This window comes from Micrasema longulum, unplaced genomic scaffold (genome assembly GCF_059751315.1).
Source record: "Micrasema longulum isolate JH-2025_06_02 unplaced genomic scaffold, ASM5975131v1 h1tg000957l, whole genome shotgun sequence".
Classification (NCBI taxonomy): domain Eukaryota; kingdom Metazoa; phylum Arthropoda; class Insecta; order Trichoptera; family Brachycentridae; genus Micrasema; species Micrasema longulum.
This window is the reverse complement of record NW_028278148.1, coordinates 305,437-330,555: the sequence shown is the minus strand read 5'-3', so window position 1 is coordinate 330,555 and position 25,119 is coordinate 305,437. Positions and strand designations below refer to the sequence as shown.

The 25,119-nt window shown below is 34.5% G+C and overlaps 2 protein-coding genes across 3 annotated transcripts in view; one reads left to right on the top strand and one right to left on the bottom strand.

Moving 5' to 3' along the window:
* Window positions 1-635: 635 nt before the first annotated feature.
* On the top strand, window positions 636-18,944 carry Septin2 (septin 2). 2 transcript variants are annotated; one of them, XR_015823339.1, is made up of 10 exons: window positions 636-736; window positions 1,116-1,233; window positions 2,926-3,068; window positions 7,306-7,492; window positions 9,616-9,734; window positions 12,509-12,701; window positions 14,003-14,166; window positions 15,089-15,226; window positions 17,855-18,419; window positions 18,464-18,944. XR_015823339.1 is itself a non-coding variant. In XM_088232212.1 (9 exons), exons 1-9 carry the CDS (start codon window positions 707-709, stop codon window positions 18,020-18,022), a joined length of 1,260 nt encoding a protein of 419 aa, XP_088088338.1. In that variant the 5' UTR covers window positions 636-706; the 3' UTR covers window positions 18,023-18,944. The 2 variants fall into 2 exon arrangements, 1 of the variants encoding a protein (XP_088088338.1); XM_088232212.1 differs by having other exon boundaries at window positions 17,855-18,944.
* Window positions 18,945-22,190: 3,246 nt separating this feature from the next.
* The window catches only part of sti (citron rho-interacting kinase sticky), a 37,318-nt gene continuing 34,389 nt past the window's right edge, over window positions 22,191-25,119 (bottom strand). The window contains exon 20 of the mRNA XM_088232213.1: window positions 22,191-23,813. Coding sequence (XP_088088339.1) covers window positions 22,398-23,813 — 1,416 coding nt within the window. The 3' untranslated portion in view covers window positions 22,191-22,397. The remainder of the gene's footprint in view (window positions 23,814-25,119) is intronic.

The window sequence follows — 25,119 nt, the reverse complement described above, 5'->3', positions numbered from 1 at the left end:
TGTTTAGTAGAAAAATAATAGATAAGTGTGTGAAAACAGAAAACAATAAGACACGTATTTGAAAACATTCTCCCATCGGGCTCGGGATGGTTTCGCCGTTCGATAAAATACAAATAAATAGTGTAAATAAAAGAACGGGCAGGCGTGGATAAGATGCACGTAGGATTGGCGATAAAGGCTGTGTCTTCGCGATAGTGGGACGTTTAAGGTTGCATCTGTCAAACCGCGGCCCGTCGGTGGCGTGTCTCGGCGCTCATAACAGATCGATGTCGAGACGTGACGCTGATAACAGGTACCCAGCGGGTGATAAGGACTTACCAAGTGTAGCACGGTGTTCACCACCTCACGGTTGGTCACCTGTCCGACTTCAATCAAGCCGATAAGCACGGCGAATTTCAGGCTATCGTTCATGGGCATCCTCACCACCTCCTCCGGCCTCTTTATGTCACTGAACGGCGGCACTTTCATGTCTGCCATGATAGAGGCAGTCACAATTCACAAACTCGCACTGAAAAATCTCACTTTTGATCACTCAAACTCGTAAAAACATTATTTTATCGACTCGCGCGACGCTCCACCGCTGCCGCAATCTGCCATGTTGAAATAATGCAATGCGATTCGCGAGGGCTGCCAACTGCCAGACATGACAGCCCGTCTGACAAAAATCGGCCTTCGCCGTTAGGTTGACGCGCTGTTTGTTTTTAACATGGCCGCCATGGATGTGGACGTATCGCGGGTGAGCTCTCCGAATTTTCATTATTTTCAATCAAATACGCCCGTTTTAGCCATAAAAGTTTCGTTTTATCCGAGTTGAACATCTCGGATACGAGTGTATAGTGAAATTATATCGGAAAATATGTTATTTCATCTCTAAATTTGTGTTAGAAACCAGGGCGTTGTTCTATCGCATCCTCGGTAGAAATCTCGCTCTGTCCCTGTCGTTCTCGCACTTTAGCGCGCTTCGCCGGTGAAACAGTCGTGGAGAAAATTGAGTCACGTCCTTAAGCTGTCACAAATTTTCAGGACACGGCCGAGTTTGAATATTATTTACAGTTACGGTCGCATACCGTCGCCCGAAATGTCCGTTTGTTCTAACTGTTTGTTGGATATTTCAGGTCGAGGCCCATATTCGCAATCTCAAACTGTCGGGCCATGTCGGATTCGACAGCCTCCCCGACCAACTTGTCAACAAAAGCGTTCAAAATGGATTTGTGTTCAACATTCTGTGCATCGGTAAGTGAATTTACTTTCCAGATAGTGTTACATTTCCATCATCTTCATCCCCATGATCATCTCATCCCTATCCGCACCCGATGGAACACTGCATCGGCACTCTAGACGCACCGTATCAAGATCACCCGCTACGTGAAGGCAAACTGTTCAGTCTTACGCTTCACGTGCCTGTCCAGAGACAGCGAAATATCGCTGTGTAAAATAAATATTCCATCTGGACCTCGCTAGGAATGCAACTCTGGACCTCGAGCAAAATGCTCCAACCACTAATTACATGAATAGAAATAAAATTCTAGATAGGTGTTTTTGACTCAGTGTCTACTCTCTGGCAAAAATCTCAAAAGGGAAACAGAGTGGAAATTAGTCCACCTTGTGGTGTACTGATTAGTGCGTTCGCTTACCATACTTGGGGTCCCGGTTTCAAATCCTGGCAACGTCGACATTACATATTGATATAAAAGATGGATTCAACTCTCCGTCGACTGGCACCTGAAGTATAAGACCTATCACCTTACTTTTACATAACAGATGATCTGAAAACATTGTGTATGAATTTTTATTTTTTAAAAAAAACTTTTTTTCCTAGTTTGTATATATTGCACAACAGTTATCTTTCACAGGTTTGGGTCCGTTCCTTTTTTAAAATTATTTTTTTTATATAAGAAGGTAAACATGAATAGAAAATATAAAAGAAAAAATAATGGAACCCAAAAAACCGCGAAACCGGCTTGTCAGCAAGTTTCTTATTTTTCCTTTACAAGGAAAAATAGTTAAAGAAATCATAAAAATTTAAAGTTTTACTGCCCGTTTTTTTAGCCTTGTTACACATTAAAAGTATTGTCAACATTTTCTTTTCAGATCTGCTTAGGAATCTTATTAAAAATTTTAGTAATTGTATAATGAAGTGTTCTTTGGCCATACTTGTTTACAAACCTCGGTACTGACCAGCCTTCACGTTGTGCTAGCCTTGTATTATGTGTATGTATATACCTTTTCTGGTAGAAACTATCAAATCGATATCTAGAAACAAATTTCAGCCGTGGAATAAATAGCATTTACGGACAGGCACCATTGCTTTTTTAAAAGTTCAGATGCCTCTTCCTTATGAATTTCAGCTGATCTGTAGATTAATTTTTGAGCTGAGTTTTGTAAAATTTGAATTTTTTTAATGTGTGTTTTACAAGAAAGGCCCCAACTGGTAATACCATACTTTATAATTGATTTGGGATGGTATTACCCTCCTTATTATTTAAAAAACAAAATATAACTAAGGTCTTTCGAAAGTCAATGTATCTTTCCGCAGTGACTTCATTTTTCATTACTTCCTCTAAGTTTTCAAAAATTTGACCTTACATTTGTTTGCAGTTTAACCTCTCGGTGTCAAACTTTGGACAGTCGTGTAATACATGGAGGAAGTCCTGAGAGATGAGGCCATCGCAAGGGCAGCAATCATTATCTCTTTTTTTTAATCTATGAAGATATTTTCGGAGAGCACTATGACCTGAAAGCGAGCATTGCGTATAGCTTACCAACATAGGGCCCTGTGCACCTCCGGTTGCGAATAAGGGATGATGACTACCGATTTCAAAACAGTTTCCTGGGTTCCGGTTCTTGCACCCCGAGCTACATCAACCTGCCCAGGCACGGAATAAACCCTGATTATAGTTAACCCATGTTTATTTTATTTCCCAGGGGAGACTGGGTTGGGTAAATCCACTCTCATGGATTCCTTGTTCAATACGAGTTTCGAATCTACTCCCAGCCCCCATTCTCTGCCCACTGTGAAGTTGAAGGCACACACGTATGAACTGCAGGAGTCCAATGTCCGACTTAAGGTTTGCATAGAACATGTTATTTTTATTTAAAGCAAGCAGCTGAACGCTGATATGCTTAAATCTATTTTAACTATAGTCCTTAAAATATAGCTCGATTAGAATGACAGTTGTCGGCAAAAGTGACGACATAACTTTGTAGTAACGTCTATGTGACTTACCTAGGACTCACAATGGACAGACAATTAAAATGGACAAAACACATAGACGGACTCACTAAAGTAATGGCATCACTACATAGCCTCTTCTACAAAATTAAAGATTTTATACCGAGAAAGAATAATAAAATAATGATGTACGAAGCCTATGTCAAAAGTCAATTGAGTTACATGATCGCCTTCTGGGGAACTGGTAACAAGACAGACATAACAAGAATACAAAGACAACAAAATAAAATTCTTAAACTAACATACAACCTACCCTACCTGACCTCTACGACGGAACTGTACAAAAAAACACACCAGTTTGACATAAACTACTTGACTAAAATTGTGCACAAAATAACACTGGGAAACATACAAGACAACGACATAATATTAGCCAAAAATGCTGACATACACAAATATAACACCAGACAACAACAACACTATCATATTGAAGAAGCAAAGACAAACACAGGACAGTCAAAAATACTACATAATGGACTTAGCGACTTTACGAAAATGGCCCTATATACGTTTTCCATAATTATTATTATTATTATTATTAAACACTACAACGACTTACCTTACTACATGAACACTTTTAAAGGAGACAAATTTAAAATCAATCTGAAAAAGCACATGATGACTGAACTAACTAGACTAGACGAGACATAAAATGACTAGACAATATAAAATTTCTAATGTAACCCTCACGGGTTTTTTAAAATTGTAAATAAATAAAAAAAAAAAAGGTGTTTTTTATTGACACACGAAAAGTCATTGGTATCTGGCATGTTAATTTATTTTTTAATACTAAGTTTATATATATATATATAGTTGGATAATTTATATAGCGCCATTTTTGTGAAAATCACCTCAAGGGCGCTGAAGTATAAGGAAGCTAAGTTTGACGTATAAATCTAATATAAATCAGTTATATAAAATCAGCTTTAAAACTAAAAAACTCAAATAAACATAATTTTTAACGAGGTTCTTACAAGGTTACATCATTTTCCAAAAATGTTCGAAATAGACAAATTAATCAATGTAAATCGATCAAATAAAAAAGTAATTCATTTGATGTTGTTCGTGAAAAAAAGTATAAATGTCTTATTTTTTTGTAAATAATTGTCTTAAACACACTATAATAGGCTTGTTTTTGCAAGTTCCGGAAAGTTTCGGAAACAGAGTTTCATGTTTGCATAAAAAAACTGATAAAATCGATTTGATCGCTGCATGATCAGTGATCGGTAATTTCCCATCACTAGTGACATTAGTTTGGCAGCTGTCATTTTAATCAAGCTATATTTTAAGGACTGTAATAATAGTTGGTGATGTATTTTAAATTTTCTTAAACAAGTCTAGCCCATTTTTTAAGTTATCGAGACTGCACGTTGAGACCAAGACCCATATTACAAAGGGAAATCAACAATTCCATTTGTGTTAATAGGCACACTGGAATGATATACTTGAAAACTTATTGTTACGCACACATAAAGCAAAGGTCATTTAAGATTTAAATGGACTCTACGTAGATTTTCAATATTTCTTTTAATGTATATGTCTCAATTCAACAAGACATAGATTTGTAATAATGTTTTCTGTTTTTTTCATCTATCTTATGTAAATAATAATGTTATTCTCTGTGTACCTAGGTAACTACCCATAAATAAATGTTGATACATCAAAGTCTACATAAGTCATGTATTTTTACCTAAAACAACTTTCAAATTACTTTCTCTGGTACTTAGTTGACTGTCAATTAAGGTACTGACTAATTTAAGTACTTTTATTTCATATTACTCTTGTACTCAGTCCTACTTGTGATTGTTTAAATTAACAAATGAATGGTTGAAAAACATACTTCATATTTATTTGTTTGTTTATTGGACCAGCATGATTATCATAAATAAACCAAATTACTTGTACTAAATGTTTGACCACAAAGTTAATGCTTTGAATATTAATAACAAGTCACTTGTATTATTGTATCTAATAAAATAGATTACTGTTTAAATTTATTTCAACCGAGGGGGAAAATATTTTTGAGAATGGAATATGGAAGTCTAGGCATTTACAGGGCTTATGACCTGTCATTGGCTGGTTTAAGTGGCCACTTTACACACTAACATTCACCATTCTGCCCATGTTTGAACATCCACATTTCCTCAACTCTTCCATCTGTTAACTTTTGTGAAGTAAAAGAGCTGAAACCTTTATCACGGGGGTGAGATTCATCCGGCTGAACCAAATCACCCACTAGGCAACGCCTGAAAACAATTCAAACATTGTTAGACTACTGTTATTTAATTACATTCTGTAATTTTTTATATTTAATTTTATAACTACAATTATTTACGACACACCTCTCAACTCTCCCTTACAGGTGATGTGAAGCTAATACACATTGCATCTAACAACTTTTATAAACCAACAAACCATTACGCCGTTTCGCCCTAGGGGTACGCAGAGAGGATAGAACCCTATATCACTCTGTCTTTGCATTCAGATCTCGCCCCCTCTACATTCATACGTCTTCTCATGCACGCGCGCCGATTATTCCGACTTTTGTCATGTCCATTTTCAAAGATTTGTTAGATTTGGTTATGCCCTCATCTTTCTTGGCCTCCCTCTATTTCGCTGTTCATTTGCTCTCCAAGTTCCAAACCAACGCAGAGCTACTTTCTTGATTTTGTTGATAATGCTTATCTCAGCCTCACATAATATACGGATTTTGACATTTGTGCATCTATCGTACATAGTTTTATTAGACATTCGCCTGAGAGATCTCATTTCAACAGCATTCAGCCTACTTTAATCCCTGTGTTTCCAAGTCCATACTTTGCTCCCATACATCAGGTTTGGTACCAGGACTCCATTGTATCTGTGTAAATATAAAAAATACTGGTTTAAAATTTTCAGTATTCCTTTGTTATCCATTTTTGTATCGATAAAAATATTTTATTTTCAAATAATAACCATTTATGGATCACAGAAAAAGCATTTTATCAGAAATAAATCACCTATACAATCAAATGCTTACCAATTTGTCACAAGTTGCAACGTATGAAATAATACAGTTTTGAATATACTATTGTCTCGCATATTCTTTATTACTCACTCTCTATACTACCATATATTCACCAGCGAGAGTACCACTGCCATAGAACGCCAGTTGCTCTCAGAGCTCTGCTAAAGGTGTTTATTTGCCTGCGCTGTGAGCGTTGATAAATGTTTTTTTCATGTTTTTTAGTGATTTTATTCAAAATATTATCACTTTTGACTTTAAATACAGTTTATTGAAGTAATTTCCTATGAACTTTTCATTTTCCAGACTTTTAATCCTTTTTTGTATGCGTATTGACTACGCTTTAACAAAACGCGAGGAGTTTTTCTGTACATTTTTTTTATATATTAACTGATTTTCGTTTATTCTTTATTTCTATTTTGTCGCGTTGGGGAAATAAGGTTCTATCTAACAAAATATGTCTTTTCATTGAGCTTTTACTTCATTTATATTGAAATATTGGTTCTATTTGCATCAAAATTTTAAAGGAAAACGAAATCAATCCTTAATTATTATTAAGTTTGTTAAGACAATATTAATAAAAAATGTTAGATAAAATAATGTCTTCATTTCAACCTTTCATGTCTCAAAAGAATTATAAATCTTCATAGAACCTAATTTCCCCAATGCGACTATTTTTTACAAAGCAGAAAGGATGGAACACTACTTACGTTTATCCTCACATACATTCTCAACATTTTTTTCATTCATTCATCTTGTCATTCGCGCCCTCGGTTGTATTTGCTTTAGACACGATCAGATTTTGGTTTATCTGATAATGCCACGCCTTTCTTGGCCACCCCCATCCTACGTTACCGTCCATCCTTGCCATTTATATCTGTTTTCCATTCTTTTCGTCACCCATTTGTTCCATAAGACCAATCCATCTTAACGACATAATATTTAATACCAGTCTCAGATTTCCATTCTCTTCTGATTGTATAATTTGTAACCCTGTCATCGTATCGGGAGATCGCATTCGGTAATCTTTGCTTCGCAATTTTTAAATTTGTTTTGTTTTACATTTTAGCTTACAATCTGCGATACTGTCGGCTATGGAGATCAGATCAATAAGGATGACAGCTTTAAGGCTGTGGTGGACTACATTGACGCCCAGTTTGAAGCCTATCTTCAGGAAGAACTTAAGATCAAGAGATCCTTGACATCGTATCATGACAGTCGTACACATGTCTGTCTTTATTTTATATGTCCAACAGGTATGTTTTTCTTCTAAATATATATGTATTTAATCCACCTTTGTTCCTCATATTGGTAGATTTTTTTTTATTTAGTCTGCTTGTACCTATAATTAATTCAAATGTGATACAGTGAAAAAGTTCATTGCTACTGGAAATTGGATGTAAAAAATGTTTTCTCGTGATAAATGACGTGACAAGTACTTCTAAATTAACCAATATTAGAGTGTTGTGATAGATTTCCGGGATGCTAACCCACCAATCGTGACAACTCACCGAAAAGAACTAGTGACGTCATTCGCGGAGCAAGTAAAAACTTGGTTTAGTTCGACAGTCTATTAAATAAATATATAATACAATGTTATAAATAACAAAATATAAATAAAACCATCTTCATTTTTTGTTCTCTACACATGTAATTTTAATTCTTTTACACAATTTTTTTTTTTGTAAATCACAGTTGTGATTTACAGTATAAAACGCCCGAGCTTAATTTAGATATATCACATTTTAATTATGATCACGCTGGAAATTTAGCCCTTGACCGCCGTATGCAATGCAAACATCTTTGTCATTACCGCAGAGATTATTCTTTACCTTAAAATTTTTGCATTTGTCAAATCATGACAATTGTATAATATATTGTATGACTAGTGTTATTTTTAATATTTTTTATTCAAAAACATTTACCCAATATTATAAACATGCTACGGAATACCATTTAAAATGTTCACAAATTAATACAATGTAAAAATAAAATTAATATAAAGGTGTTGTTAGCAGGGCATTTAGTGACTTTACTAATATGTTCACAGTTAAAATACTATATTGCTCACTTGTTCGTCCTCTTTTAGAATATGCATCCGTGATCTGGTCTCCCTTCTATGTAGGCCGGATAAATCATATCGAATCGGTGCAACATCGTTTGCTAAGAAAAGTAGCGTGGATGATTGGCCTCGATAGGGGAGACTACACTTACGGAGAAATGGAGTCAATGTTAAAAATCTCAAGTCTGCAAAAACGTAGAAATAACACTGACTCCATATTTATCATTATTTATGTTTTATATTATTTTATATTTATGTTTAATTTACTGAATGGCTTAATTGATGTACCATCGTTACTGGAATCAGTGGCACTCAATGTTACAATCCGCGCGTCAGTCTGTCTGTCTGTCTTTTTTTGTCCTAGCTTTAATTTTATTTAGTTGTATTTTATTTTGATCAGTACCTGTATTTATTTTAAGAAATTGTATTTACCATTGTTAGAATGGACTGCATAAGTCCGTCAATTAAATAAATAAATAACCAGAAACTACTCATCTCTGTGAACTTGCCCCGACTCACTAGAAATTCCTCGTTAAGCCAGGGCACTTTCAGCATATTTTGCTTCGCACGAGTGATTGCATTATAATAACAATTTTAATTGATTAAATTATAATTTTTACTGTTCATGAGAAGACATTATCTAAAACCTGTTTTTTACTTGTACATTTATATTTGTTGGCACTTTGTTTATTTACATCTAACAGATGGTAAAACCTGTTTTGATACCATTTTAAGTCATAAATAACTGTCTAATTAACTCTCATTTTTTCATGATCTAGTTTTGCGACTTCTTTATCACTTTCTTTTGGTTGAATGACATGAAGACTTGCCTTTTTAAAACTGGTTTCATGTACCAATATTCATCTATAAATAAACTCTTGCTGCTTTATTTTGAAATTGGATCCAAAAAATGTTTTCTTATGCGCAATAAAAATTAGAGCCTTAAATTATACTGCAAAGTTTCTTGAAAATGTATGAAAACTATATTTTAATAAAACAAGCTATTTTGAACGAAGTCACTAGTTCGTACGAATCGACCAATGATAAGAGAGTTGTGGAAGATTCCTGTCTACTTACCGTCAACGGACCAATCAACGGAACTCACCGAGAAGAAGCGGAAGAGAACTCGAGAAATACAAAACTTTAAAAAAAATCATAGTGCTGTTAATACGATACATATTTTTTTTAAAAACCACTGTACTTCTTCATTCAGTTTATTCTAACGTAAATTCACTCATATTTGATCAATCATGTACTAAATTAATTCACCATAAATATTATATTTTTATTGATTTTATGATGCATTCTTGTTTTTAGGTCACGGCCTGAAGTCAATCGACCTAGTTTGTATGAAGAAGTTGGATACCAAAGTTAACATTATTCCAATCATCGCGAAGGCAGATACCATCTCCAAAACCGAATTGCAGAAATTCAAGGTTACTTTTAAACTTCTGTATCATTATATATTATAATCGACTACTATTTAAAAATTAAAAAAACAATTAAATTTAGATTGCGGGACTGTTAGTGATTTTTAACTTATTATATAAATATGTCTCAGCCTTTCATAATACAAATGTCAAAATCCGTTCACTATGTATGGCTGAGAGGAGCATTATCGACAAAATCAATAAATTAGTGCTGCGTGGGTTTGGACGTGTAAAGCGAATGAACAGCAAACCAATGGCTGAAATAATTTTTGGTACGAATGTTAATGGATGCAGAAATTGAAGGAAGACTAAGAAAGACATTTTAGTGTGGAATCAATATTTTAATTATGTTCTTTCTAAGTAAGCATTGAAAAAGTTGTTACTATATATACTCCACTGTAAATACTTATGTAAGTATGTAATGTAAAAGGTACTTGTACCGTTAATTCTTAGAAAAAAAAAAAAAGACATGGGAGGATCAAATTCTACAAATACTTGACGGACATCTCAATATCAATGTGCATACATGAGTAAGTGAGGTCTGTATGCAAAGACAAATTGAAAGTGCATTCTATCCTCTCTGTCTACCTCTACCGAAATGGTGTGAAAACCCTCTAGATTTCAATTCACTACTAATTTACTTTCTTCAACCAATTTAAATAAATTTTCATCAATGTCATCATTTCCCTATCTGTACCCAGTGGCGCATAGGGCATTGGTACTCCAATTGCAGCATTTCTTGATTATTTTAGTTACATAAAAGGTAAGTTGATCAATATTACGCTTCAGGGACCAGTCCAGCAATAATTAAATATTGCCATATAGAAACACCATAGAAATCAATATTACGCATCCATCCTACTAGAAATTACTACACTACAAGGCGGACTTATTTCCATTTAATTATCAATATTTTTTTTATGGAAATTTATAATTAATTTTAAATGAAAATTAGTAATTATTAGTAATAAAAAATTTCACATTAAACAATAATTCATTTTAAAAATAAATATTGAATTTTTTTTAAATATGCATTTATTCCCAAAACAACGTACTTTCTTAAGATGCCACCAATGTTGTATTTTATGTATTAATTTTTTTTAATGTTTGAAATTCACTCGTCCAGGTTTCTGGTTCTATTTCACACTCAGAACTGTACTCTTTATCCGCTCAGGCACAGAGAAACAAATAATACTTTGTTTGTTTTTTTTAATATTTCCGTCCTTATTAATATTTCAATTTTGGAAATCAACTTGGGATAGAGTGGGGTTTGAACTTCAGACCTCTGATCTGTGAGTCCGCAACACTAGCCACGGAACCATAACCTAATTTACTTTTAACGTGTAACTTTTATACATTTATTGATTTTTCTAAGATTACCAAAACTCATATTTACATAGAAGATTTCAAATTATAATCAGAGTAGATTATTTTCTATCTCAGAGTTAAAATACAGTAAGACATACGTCTTGATAGAGGTACAAATTCATGATTAATGCATTTTCAAATGATATCTTATGTAATTCAATTTTGTAAATTTCCTCTATAGTCAAAATTGCGTTCATTTGTGAACTAATTATGTCAGTTATGCTAAGACTACTTATAAATGCCATTAATGCATTTTCTGTTTTGACAAAATCTGCTACAAAAATTGATGTTTTTATTTTTTATTGGTTTTCAATTTTACAGAAATTTGCTAACAATGCATTTATATTACTGTCGCAAACCTTATTAAACTTTGCATATTTTGTTGAAGTTTTCTTGCCATAAAATGCATTCCATTTATTAGTACGTTTAAAATTTTTGGCAGTTTGGTGTCAAATTTCAATTCAGTCCTTCTAATAAAAATGTTGATGAACTTTTTCAACCAGAATCTTCAAAATTCAGTCATAAGTTAGTCACTGATATCATTGTAGACAAAGAACTAAAACTTGAAAAAAACTGTAATAAATATGGACACAATACAAGAATATCAGAACAATACCACATACAACATTCCAAAACAAGACGAGGACAATCGAGACTAATAAATCAGGAACTGACTACCAGACAATAAACGAAAGACTCGGACAAACTTTTCAAAAGGCATAAAAAAAAATATTGTCAGCAATATAAATTATATAAATAAAAAGAGATATATTATTTTTGAAAGTGAATAAAAATGTTATAGTTAATAAATAAATTTCAAATAAAAATTATTTATATATTCTGCATTTGAAAGATAAATTTGTAGATTCATGTCACTTATAGTGTGTCAAATGAACACATGCACAATTTGTCTTTTTTACAAATGCTCTTGTTGTTTAAAAATTTCATAGCATGATAAAATAATGAAAATCAACAAATCAAAAGCCAAAAAAAAAAACCACTGAATCCCTAATAAAATCGACGAGATCATTTTCATTCAAGTCCTCGTTTAAGAAATTTTACATTTTAATCATTTTTATTCGGAAATGTTAACAATGTGTCATGTTTTACCCAATCCTCGTGCTATTTTTAACTACCACAGATTTTATCAACGGTATTTAAAAACCACAACCTTGTTACTTCAAATAATAACGATATTTTAATCATGTTACTGTTTGAGATTTGTTATCTTTATTAATTGTGTTCATTTTGATTTATAAATCTTTAGTTTTGACTGCTTTAGAAGATTGGAATCAAGTTGTAGTTGTACGATGTTTAAACCTCTGATCCGAGTCTGTAATACTACTGCGGGACCACAACCTAACTTGTAATTTAATATATTTATCTCGTTATTTAATTATTCTTTCTTTCAGGCTAAGATTATCTCCGAGCTCCAAACCAATGGAGTAGAGATCTACCAGTTCCCCACCGACGATGAGACCGTATCGGAGACAAATGGTTCTATGAACTCGCACATTCCTTTTGCTGTTGTGGGAAGTACGGACTTTGCTCGTATTGGAAACAAGATGGTGAGATCTCGCCAGTATCCGTGGGGTACCGTTCAAGGTACATATTTAATTAACATTTATTTTCAAAACTGTATTGATTTATTATATTTATGATTATTCTAACTACATTATTTCTAAAATATTTTAAATCAATTAGTTAACATCCGTACATTATGTAAGGCTGAGACAAGCATAATCGACAAAATCAAGAAAGGAGCTCTGCGCTGGTTTGGACATGTAGAACGAATGGACAGCGAAAGAACGGCTAAGAATATTTACAATGCGAATGTTGATGGATGCAGAAATAGAGGAAGACCGAGAAAGACATGGCATGACCAAATCCAACAAATACTTAAAGATGGACATGTCAAAAGTCGTAATAATCGGCGCGAGTGCATGAGAAGATGTATGAATGTAGAAGAAGCGAGATCTGTATGCAAAGATAGTGTTGTGGCGTTCTTTTCTCTCTGCCTACCCTTACGGAGAAACGGCGTGATGGTTTGTTTGTTTGTTTGTCAATTAGTTAAACTAAATAACAATATCGTGGATTTTGGTAAAAGATTTTTCACATTTAAAATCAAACTTTTTAAATAATTGTTATCATTTCAAACAAACAGCTTAAGAAAGTTTATATACAGTAAAGCTTGTTTTTCCATTCCTCAATTTTACATTTTCCCGCTTTTTATGCCGAAATTTTCAGGTCCTATTGTTCTCCATATATTCTCATTCAAATATTCCCTCCAATAAACATTTTTCACTTCTGGTCCAACAATAAGGAGAGGTCTCAAAAAATGTGAGATTTTCACAGAATATGAATTATATAGTACCCAAAACCTGCACGACTTTTGATCAGAAGCATTTCTCCATATTGCACCGAGTGTTTGATATTTTGGAAGAGTATATCACCCACCCCTCAAGGACAAAATCAATTTTCATGAGAGGGGTTTTCAGGTCTGGATTTTCCTTGGGAGGAAGGATTTGAGTTGAAAACTCCTTAATTATTTTTAAATGATTTAAGTTGGCACTTTAATTTAAATCAAATATTTGTATATTATTAGTATATTAGTGCATTCTTTTTATCAGCCTAACACATGACTTAAGTTTCACGGAACTGGAACTTGTGTTTCAATCTATGTAAATAAATGAATTATTTGTGAAAGAATAAAATAAATAATCTTGGACCCAGTACGAAAGCTTGTTTATTCATCTGAAACACATCAATATAATTCACGAAACTATGTATTTTGAAGAACAAATTTATTTCGAAGAAAACTTTAATTTTTCAATTTGCAATTTTGTTCTTACTTTTTGTGAAATTATAAAACTAGGTTTTTATTGATATTTGCTATTTGTTTCTAGTTGAGAATGAAACCCACTGTGACTTTGTAAAGCTGCGTGAGATGCTGATCCGTACCAATATGGAGGACATGCGCGAGAAGACTCACGCCCGCCACTACGAACTCTACCGCAAAAGGCGCCTCCAGCAGATGGGATTTTCGGACGTTGATTCTGACAATAAGCCTGTAAGATATCTGCCCTTGCCTCCACTACCTGTCGTATATTTTGCTTCCGTGAATAAGCGGAAGAACTCTCCCGCCAGCTTCTTGAGAGTCAGGGGAATACGGAGGACGGTTCAAAACATTCCAACCGAATGAGTGCAAGAGAGCCTCGGTGGCTAAGGATGTGTAAGGACGGGCGTTGGCATATGCCTTTTCGGTCCCAAAACACTAAGGACATGATTTTTTTGTCTGAAATTTTTAGGCAAATGGGGTATTGCTAAACTTAACTCCCTACACCACTTGAAACATACTCGTTCTGTTCATAACATTTTCGCCGTAAACCATCTTGATTCATAAAAAAATATTGGTGTTATTATTATATTTAGATAATTTATGTAGCGCCATTTTTGTGAAAATCACCTCAAGATAGGTGCTATAACAGCACTTGGCAGGATTTCTTACCGACACCTTTCACACAACTAGACACGACACTACATCATGAGTTTACGTACTACCGTGATCCTGCGCTGCTCGCTCTGTCAGGAGATCTCCCTCTACCACTCAGTGTTGCCAACCCTCAAAAAACCACAACCCGTTATGGTGACGGTACGCTTACTTTCTGAACGTGCCTCGTATTATGTGCGTGATAAGAAATGACTAAAAAGATATATGATGCGAATGTTGATAGATGCAGAAAGCCGAGAAAGACACTATATGACCAAGTCCAACAAATGGATATGTCCAAAGTCTGTATACAAAGACAGAGCAATATGATGTTCTATCCTCAATGCCTACCCCTACGGGGAAACGGTGTGATGGTTCATTTGGATAGCATGTACTGTACAATTTCAATAATTATTTTTTTCATAAGTACCGGATATTAGTCGTCTTGAAATTTTTATCTTAATTTACAAATATCTCTACTAATTACATCAATCTTCCACAGGTGAGTTTCCAGCAGACGTTTGAACAGAAGAGGAGCACCCACCTCCAAGAGTTGCAGCAGAAGGAAGATGAGATGCGCCAAATGTTTGTCCTGCGGGTCAAGGAGAAGGAAGCTGAACTCAAGGACGCTGAGAAAGAGGTTACTCTAATTCTTTCCTCTCTATATGATGAATTATTTTATTATTTATTGAAAACCATCACATTTTACTCATTATATATGTAAAATTATATGCTAATTATTGCGTAGATATTGAGCATTGAATAGATTCACTATTCTTATACTTCAGGGCCCCGATTAAAATGGGAAGTGAAAGTAAAATCGAAATTTCTGTTCAAAAATGTACATATTTGTAAAAAAAAAAACAGTATCTTGGCCGGTAACCTGTGATTGAACATGTTTCGATAAAAAAGCCACATAAATATATGTGTTTTCATACAGAAAATTCTATTTTACTTTATAGGCAATTTAAGATAACTCAGTTATATTCCCACTATAATACAGGCCCTGAAGAAGTCTGAATTCTATTATTATTATCACATTACAGTAAAACCTCGTTTTTACGTTTTCCCGCTTTTTACACCGAAATATTTAGGTCCCATTTTTTTTTCCATACATTCTCATTAAATTTTCCCCCCAATTAACGTTTTTCATAACCCCGGTTTTACGTCGAATTTTTTTCATAACTCATTCAATCTGTCAAAAGACGAGCCGCGCGCCGCCGCGTGAATGGAGATGGAGGTAAATAAAAAAATGTGTAAATTATTGTCTTAAACTAAATTCAAAGTAGGTGCAGTGCAATTGACCATTTTGTTTAAGTGTCTAATTTTGACGTTTTACTAAATAGTGACATGCAGTTGATGCATGTTTAGGAAGAACAGTCTTTACATCAATAATTTACGAAGCAGAAAATTTCAAAAAAATGGCAATATAAATATTATTTGATGTTATACACACATAATGTGAAAAGGAGATAGTTTAAACAGTAATCATAAAAGTATGAAACAGTCAGCGATGTAAATGACAGTTGAAATTTTGTGTTGCCATACTAAAAAAAGTGATACCATATAAATAAAATTTTCCAGTGTTTAGGGAAAAAATCGTTATATGCATTTTAAGCAAATTCAATTTTTTTTTTTCGTGTTTTTAAGGTTATTAAATTTAATTATTTATGCGTGTATTTTTTAAAATTCAATAAAATATAACACATTGCAGTTTTGTTTGAAAAAATACAAAATATTTTTAATTACTTATATCAATGGTAAATATGAATAATCCCCAATCAGGACAGTTCTTACAATTTTTCTGCAGTAAATTTAGTCTTGTACAATAATTATATTTTAATGAAATTTATTTTTTTCCATGCATTTTTCATTTCCTCACTTAAAAATTTTCCTCAGTTTTACACTTTTTTTGTTGCTCCCTTGAAAAATGTAAAACAGGGGTTTTACTGTAATTTTAAGCGGGCAGCTGATATCAGCTTAACTATTATGCTTAAATCTATTCTAAGGAAAGTTAGTGTTGTTGGCGCACTTTAACCTTGCCGAAACAAAACTAGTCCATTTTTTAAACCATTGAGACCACACATTGAGATCAGCTGTTGTGAAAACTGTCTCAGGAAATGCTTCCGTGGATTTAGATTGAATCTCGTTTTCTCCAGCCTGAGATACACTACAAATTAAAAGGGTATGAAAAATATTTATAAATAACAAAATAAACATAATACTAGGTATGGAAATAAATTCAAAATGATGTATACATTATACAATCTGGGAAAGAAAAATTTAAAAACATAAAAAGTTAAAAAATTACATGCATGTATATATACAAACTGAACTAGTACGAGAGTGCAAATGTTAAAAATTACTAGAATAAAAAAGTTTTTTTTAAATTAACAAAATATGCGCAACCAATACCAAACTACATATACATAATACAAGCTCAAAAAGTATAAAAAAACACAAGTAACATTTCAATAGTATTGAAAATTACATATACAAGCAAAAAAGGTAAAATATTTAAAGTTATATGTTCAAGACTCGCATTCTCTGGATAAACTAACATTTGCGTTGACTAAGAGTTGATGCGTATACATTATATAGCCTAATATGCTTACGTGGAAAGTACCAAGCAACGAGTTTAAACTGAAAAAGGGGGTGCTGATAAAAATCAGAACAATTCTCCAACACACAAGGCCAACGCCTTTTTTTATTTGTTACTATAACATCTCCTTTAATATTTTAATTTAACGATTTGTCAATCCGGATGACTGGAGTTCATGTAAACGGAGTTGTACTGTAATTAAACAAATATCCCCAACCGTATTGGATGCTATATTTCTTAATTTAGTTGTTTGTTTTATTTGATAAAACAATGAATTTTTTTTGGTACATATTTATTTTATTTATTTATTTAATCCGATATATAATACAAATACATAGTTTACAAAATAAATGTTAATACAATAAGTACATTCACTAACATTTCCTATTTATTGGCAGTGTATTTTTTATTTTATACATAATAGTACATACTTTCACATCACGTCACATCGAAATATTATAGGTGTAAAAATATGTAAAATGATTTTAAAACATACCTACATGAATAAAATGAGAAAGGTCTTTCATGAAATTAAAACTGTATTCTGATATACGAAAGATATTCCTCAGCTTCCTGTCTAGTCCTTTTAGTAATCCATTTATTGACTAGAATTTTGAAAATTATGAAAAATATTATTTCACCACATACTGTAATTTGATTTCACAGCTGCACTCGCGGTTCGACAAGCTCAAGAAGGACCACACGGAGGAGAAGAAGAAGCTGGAAGACTCGCGCAAGAAGATGGAAGATGACCTCATCGAGTTTAACCGCAGGAAACAGCAGATGACGCAGAGCCACCACACTCTGACGCTCGGCAAGAGCAAGAAGAAGTGAAAGTACGCCATCGGAAGAAGCAACACCGTCAACTGAGGGGCTTCTTTGTGTATCCTAGTGGATACCTTCACATACCGACACTGTAGCGACTCGGGCTGACCATCTCTAGTGCGCACTTGTGGACTTAGCCATTTAGTCATATCCGTTGTTCAGTTCGTTAGCGAGAATCTCCAAATATCATCAAATCGTAATCTGGACCTGATGGCGCATAGGGAAAAAGACAAAATCATATTTAGAATTTAATTGTTTATTTTATTGAAAACTATAATAACAATTTTTTCGGTTATTTGTTCCCGCTGCCTTTGTCTCTTGTTTTATAATAAATAAAATAATGATAAAATAAATATTTTCCGGTCACTCAATACTATTAAAATAATCCTATTCATTTATAGTATTTGTATACAGTACTATACCGCGCTGTACTATGCTGTTGATATTTAGAAGAAAACAATCTATCAAACACGCGCATTAAAGCAGCGGGAACAGAACTAACGCCAAGGGCCCATCGGGTGCGAGACGTGGGAGCGGGGAGATTCTCCCCGCCTTACTCATGAACGTGAACCATCTCTGTTGTTTATGATTAAAAAACTAATGCCTATTAATTGCTCTCTAATATTATTATTATTTATGTCTTTTACTTATATCACAAGCGCGCTAGTAGCACCCGATACAAACAAACCTACATAATACGGTAGCCAGTGTTCGTACGTGCCTGTATGTGATGCATTGTGACACACTGTGTTCTGTTCACAAGAACATTATATCTGTGACGATATGGACATTTATTATTACATATTCATCTTTTATATTGCATGTAACGTAGAACAGTATACGTGATGAGATATATTTTATAACAAATACAACGCAGTTTGACGACAACGGAGATTGAAGTAAAAGATAAACATCTATAACATACTCAAAATATTTTTAATCTCTCAAGATTTCAATTCCTAATTATCTAAAGTTTCATTCCCATTTCTTATCCACACTCAGCGGTGCATCGGAATCCCAATTGCGGCGTGCATGGATCATTATTGTTACATGGAAGGTAAAGAGATCCAGGTACCAGTCCAGGAACAATGAAGTATTGCATCTTAATCAAGCTTAGGCAAACTGCTAAGATCTATACAATGGCCTAATTTGAATGTTTGTGCGGCCTACGAGCTATTATCGTATTTCTGAAAAGTCTATTTTTCCTGCCCTTTAAATAAATCATTTAATATTGTAGAATTTATGGACTCATTAGCTATTCAATAGCCGGCTGTCACGGGGAGGAGAGGAATCGAGACTTGAATCGAAAAATTTGCGTTCTAAGGATTCATCAAAATATTTCAATTTTGGGGGGCATTTTCAACAAGTTGTAAATAACTCACTCTTGAGAAAATGGGAATCACGTTGTGTTTGAGTGGGGTTCAGACGTCTGATCCATGAGTCTGCAAAACTAGCCACGTGACCACAATCCTATTTATATAAAAAAAAAAAATTTAACTTTTTGTACATTATGTCATTGTACATTGGTGGGCTTATTGCCAAATGGCAATTTCTTCCAACTAACCAATCAAATTATAGTTTAATTTTTATAATTCAAGTTACAGAACATATTCAATAGAAAGTAAAGATTATAAAGCTAAAGATATAAAAAAATAGAAATGAACGTATTTGTTTATAGATTACCTTAAATCAAAACTATTACTCAATGGGAAAAGGGAAAAGAGAGGAAAGAGGTAAGGAGGAGAGATTAAGGAAGAGAAAGGAGATGTTTCTTGAGACGTGATTTAAACAGAGGTAATAAAGTAACATCTTTGATGGTGGATGGGAGATAATTCCACAGTCGAGCCGCATGGACACTACATATATGAGTTAGAGAAGAAAGATTGTAGATTATATGTAGGTAGTATGCCCTTCGGCCTCGTGGTGCAATGGTCAGTGTGTTTGCCTGCCATGCAAGAGGTGTCAGGATCGAATACCGACATGGTTGATACGAAATATTTATTTTAAATGGTGTTTTCACTGCAGAATATTTCATAGTACCTGGACGGGTACCCGAAGTGTAAGACTGATCATCTTCCCTTCATGTAACAAAAATAATCAAGATACCCTGCGATTGGTGTACCAATGCAGTGCCCTATGCACCATTAGGTGCGGAAAGGGAATGATGATGATGCATGCCCTTCTATTGGGAATAAAATAATGATAATACTGTGACTATGCTCTTGTTACAAAATTAACTGAGATTTAAAAAAAAAAATGGAAACCAGTTCCATTTTTCTCATTTAATTGTTTTTTTTTTATTGACATTTCTTTTTTAAACAATAAATAATGCATTGCGTATCTATAAATAGTATTTTGATTGCGGCTAAAAATATTGTGGATAAAAATGTTTGCCCGGGCCTGATACAATAAATATATAATAATTCACGTCAGGCAGTTCAGGTCAGGAATCTAACCACAAAAAATTCACATTTTTCATATTTACCGTTTTTTCTTTTTCCTAGAAAATCAGTGTCCTAAAAATTTGTTATAATATCTCATCACATGCATTGTTGAAATTATATTACTTTAATTAATCATTAAGTGTATAATTGGCCCAGTACTTTTGATAGCCACTTTGAATTTTAAAAAAGTGTCTCGTGTAATTGGAGAAATGATTGCGTAGATTTTTAATAAATTGCATATTGAATTTCAATTCCTCAATTGGAGAACCTTTTTCCTTGTAATATTATCCAAATTAGCTTTCATATTTGTACAAAAGTAGCTGCTGTACAATGTGTACTGTATAAAATATAACATTCCATTGTAATATTAGAATCTTTCATCGTAGCAATTATCTATGAACTTGAAAATGTCTCGAAGAAGTCTCTCTAAACTTGAATTTGAGTTTTTATTTGATTACAATCGAATATCTCCTTGAAGCTACCTCTAAACCATCAGCGGCAATTCGAATAATACGAAAATATTAATTGAAATTAATATTTAAGAATTCCATTGCTAAGTTCATGCATATAGTTAATTAAAAAATAGGAAAACCCTTTGAAGACATCCAAAATACTTTATTTGGGTTCTACATTAAATTGTTCAATCCTTTGTAAATAATTACATGCATCGTAACAATGCATGTCTTAATAATCCAAGGCACTTCTACCTACTATTTTTTCATCTCCATTCTACACTTCATGTAGGAGAATTTTATAAATTTATTTTGCACAATAAATTCTAGCGTCTTTAGCAATTTAATATAAAATTTTAGTATCATTTTCAACGCTTGTCTTTAACTCAACTTCATAATTTAGCGTTCTCTATTGTCACTGAAATTTTATAATGTTAAGTCACAAAGTGTGCGGTCATCCTCCTCAGAATGTTCACATTTCAAAGAAGTATTTAAATCATGTTAGTGTATTTCATATTACATAGAAAAAATAGAAAAATTGAATGTCTTTTGAGAAGATAATCCCTAGACGTTCGAAATAAAAAATGTAACATTATGATTTTTAATTTTTGTGCCATTTCCTTCATATTTTTCACTTTCTTTTTTGTATTAGATTTCTACATGCATGTAATAAGTTTTTGTAGCTTAAAATGGCGCAAATGTTTAAATATTTGATAAAATGTCTAAATTTGGGAGTGGTATGATTTGTATTTTTATATTTCGTATAGGAATTATGCATTATTTTATTGTTAACTTATAATAATTATGCTGAATTTTTTATTGCATTATTATATTGAAACACCATAATACTTTTATAGCGATGAGGCAGAATTATATTTTAATTGAAATTCTATGTATTAGAGAAGCCAAATCTATAGATTATTCATTATGTATTTATTTTGTAAGTTTTGTATTACATACAATTCATCTTTATTTATATGTTTACTCAATAAATAATTTAATTGCAATCTGTTTTTTTGTTTCTCACCATTTTCTACTTTTTATGTGGTGCTGGAGGACATGTTCTTCCCGATAGTGTGCATGCATAATTATGCACTCAATTGAGTAACTGACTCAGAGTAAATAAGTAGTAATAAGGTGCTAACGCTGTGAGCCTCCCATGTGGACAAAAATCAGGATTATCAATCACGAAGTTAGCTATAGTTTACGGTATAACAACATAACCTAACACAACATAAATGAGTTGAGGCTGACAAGATGTACCAAAAAATGAAAACAAGATAGGTTAATTACAGTTTGATATTAAGTACACATTCAGAGTTTCATTTGACTTTATATTATAAACAAAGTAAGGAAATAAATTACGTACAATTCAGTTTAAAAATACATTTAATATAACACTATATTTATCATAATATAATATGTACAACTGTCTCAAAAAAATATTTTCCAGTCAATTATGGCAAGTTTCTCCCAAAATACTTCTAGTTAATGATGAATGAATCTCACTTGCTTTTCGGAATCCTCACCCGAGGAACTCTCTGTATCGGACGAGCGTCCGGACCCCGCCAGAGCGTGCGATATAGCGTTGACTTTGTTCTTCTCGTTCTTAATCGCGCTGAGCAGCTTGGCTTTCTCGCGGATATGGGAAGCAAAATCAGTTCTACTCTGGACCGGTGAGTCTTGAAGACTCAGACAAAGAGACGGTACGTCTTCTTCGTAAGGTGTCACGCTATCCGTCCCCTCAGAATCCAAAGTTTCTGTGGACATTCTAATATCATCGCCGAAACCTTCTCCACCGTAGAGTTCTAATATTTGCGTTCCACACGGGGTTACTACAGACACATACACGCATCCAGCGGCTGATGAGTTTCCGAGGAATGTGGGGGAAGACAAATAAATCAATATACTCTCGGGGGATGCAGTTGATGAAGAAACACTCTCGCTATCCGCACCCTCGCAGCCGAAGGAGGATTCTTCCAAGCGGAGGATGTCAATTCCAGTTGTGTGAAACGCAAAGAGGAATGGTTTTCGGAAAGCGAATTTTTTAGGGGAGCGTTCCCATAGTATGTTTTGAGGTCGGGACCTACGGCCATAGCTGTCAACGAACACCCCCATCTCGGGGTAGCACAAGAGGTACTCCGAGTCACCGGCTCTTTCACCCACCGCCAGCAAATCCATAGGAACCAAGCGGCGGGTGGAGGATAGGCCGGGGTCAGAGGGATCCAGGAACTCTTCCAGCTCCAGGGTACGCAGATCCAGTTCCAGGGGGGCGGGGGCAGCCAGCAGGGCAGTATGAGGTGCGAGCACAAGTGAACGGGCAGGCCCGGGCAGCGCAACTCGCTGCCCGACTGTCCAAGAATCTGCCTTTTGCGTTAAGATATATATAGAGCGCGACGTCGCCACCCCGAGTATAGCGCGACGCGTGCAAATACGCATATGCAAACATTTTTCAGAAGGTTCTAAAATCAACGGGATAGATACAGGTGCGAGAGTTGGACGCGAAGCGGGCAATGCGCGTACGGCGCATTTCAATTGACGCAAGGACAGTGTAACTGGCGCGGCGCCTGAAATCGGTTGCAAGATGCAGCAGTCTACGGTTGCGGCTACGAGCGCAGCGCTGACACCTCCCCCCTCCCAGCAGCCGAGATTCGGCGCTCCGTCGCGCCCCCGCACCCAGGAGGACAGCCCACGCTGGGTCCCGATGACGCAAGCGTCTGCATCCAGCTCCAAGAGACAGGTGGCGTGCAGCTGGGAAGCCTGTAGTAGCTCGCGACCCCAGGTAACTACGGGAGCCGAGTCCCGCACCTTAAGCCCGGCCTCCTTGAGTGCGGAGAGCCAGTCCTGGCGCTGACCGGATGAAGGACAAACCACCACGAGTGGAGAGGAATGCGGTAGTTCCAACTGCGCAACAATAAATACAGAATATGTTTTCAATCTAATCAAATTAAATAGGTAAGTGTGAAAAGGTCAACATGAGAGACAGCACAAGTGTGTCCAGTTGTGTAAAACGTAAGGTTTATCATATGAGAAACCTTACCTTAACAGCTTTTTAGCTATGCACTGTGTTTCAAATATAAAAAAAACAAATGCAAAATGTTATCAATATATCTGTTGGCCAAGGTGGTTTTTGGATGCAAGACTGAGCGTGCACCGATCACTCTCCCAGAAAGGCTATTCCATTGCTCCACAGCTCTTCTTCCAGGGTTTGGATGTGAAGGAGGTAATGTTTCATTTTAAATTGTTATTAGTACTATTAATTATAGGCAGGCGCCTTTGCTGATGCGCCTTTATCTCGTGTACTGCTTTCTGTCTGGGTTTTTCTTCCTTCAAAAAAGAATGCAAACGGCTTTTGAACCGGTTGACTGAAATGGAATGGACAACTAGACTTAGTAATTTATTCCAGTCTGAAACTACCGTGCTGGAAAGAAAGTTTTTCTTAGGATTTCTGAGGGGGGATTTTTTTTGAGTGAGGTATACCACAAACTTTAGTATTCTTTTAAATTATTGAGGAAGTTCAATGCTACGGGAAATTGGATATAAAAAATGCTTTCTTATAAAAAGGTAAAAATTAGAGCACTTAATTTTTTGGCGAAGTTTCTCAAAAATGTATAATGTATTTTGATAAAAACAAACTATTTTAAAACGTCGTAGGTTCTAGTCAACGGCTGTTTAGAATAGCCAATCAACTAAGTGTTGTGATAGATATCCAATTTTCGGGAAACAGTACGTTTTATGCGTATGGGGCTCACCGACGACAACTCGTGGCATCACGGGCGGAGTAATTTCAAAATTATAACCATTTTAAAAAGTCATAGCGACGATTATACGAAACAAATAAAAAAAATTATAACAAAATCTGTTGCAACAGAGAAGGCAAACATTTTTGACAAGGGAATATGGAAGTCTAGACATTTACAGGGCTTATGAACTGTCATTGGCTGGTTAAGGTGGCCACTTTACACACTGTGTAACATTCACCATTCTGCCTATGTTTGAACATCCACATTTCCTCAATTCTTCCATCTGAAGACTTTTGTGAAGTAAAAGAGCTGAAACCTTTATCATGTGGGTAAGATTCATCTGGTTGAATGTGGATGTTCAAACATAGGCAGAATGGTGAATGTTACGCAGTGTGTGAAGTGGCCATTTAAACCAGCCAATGACAGGTCATAAGCCCTGTAAATGCCTAGACTTCCATATTCACTAC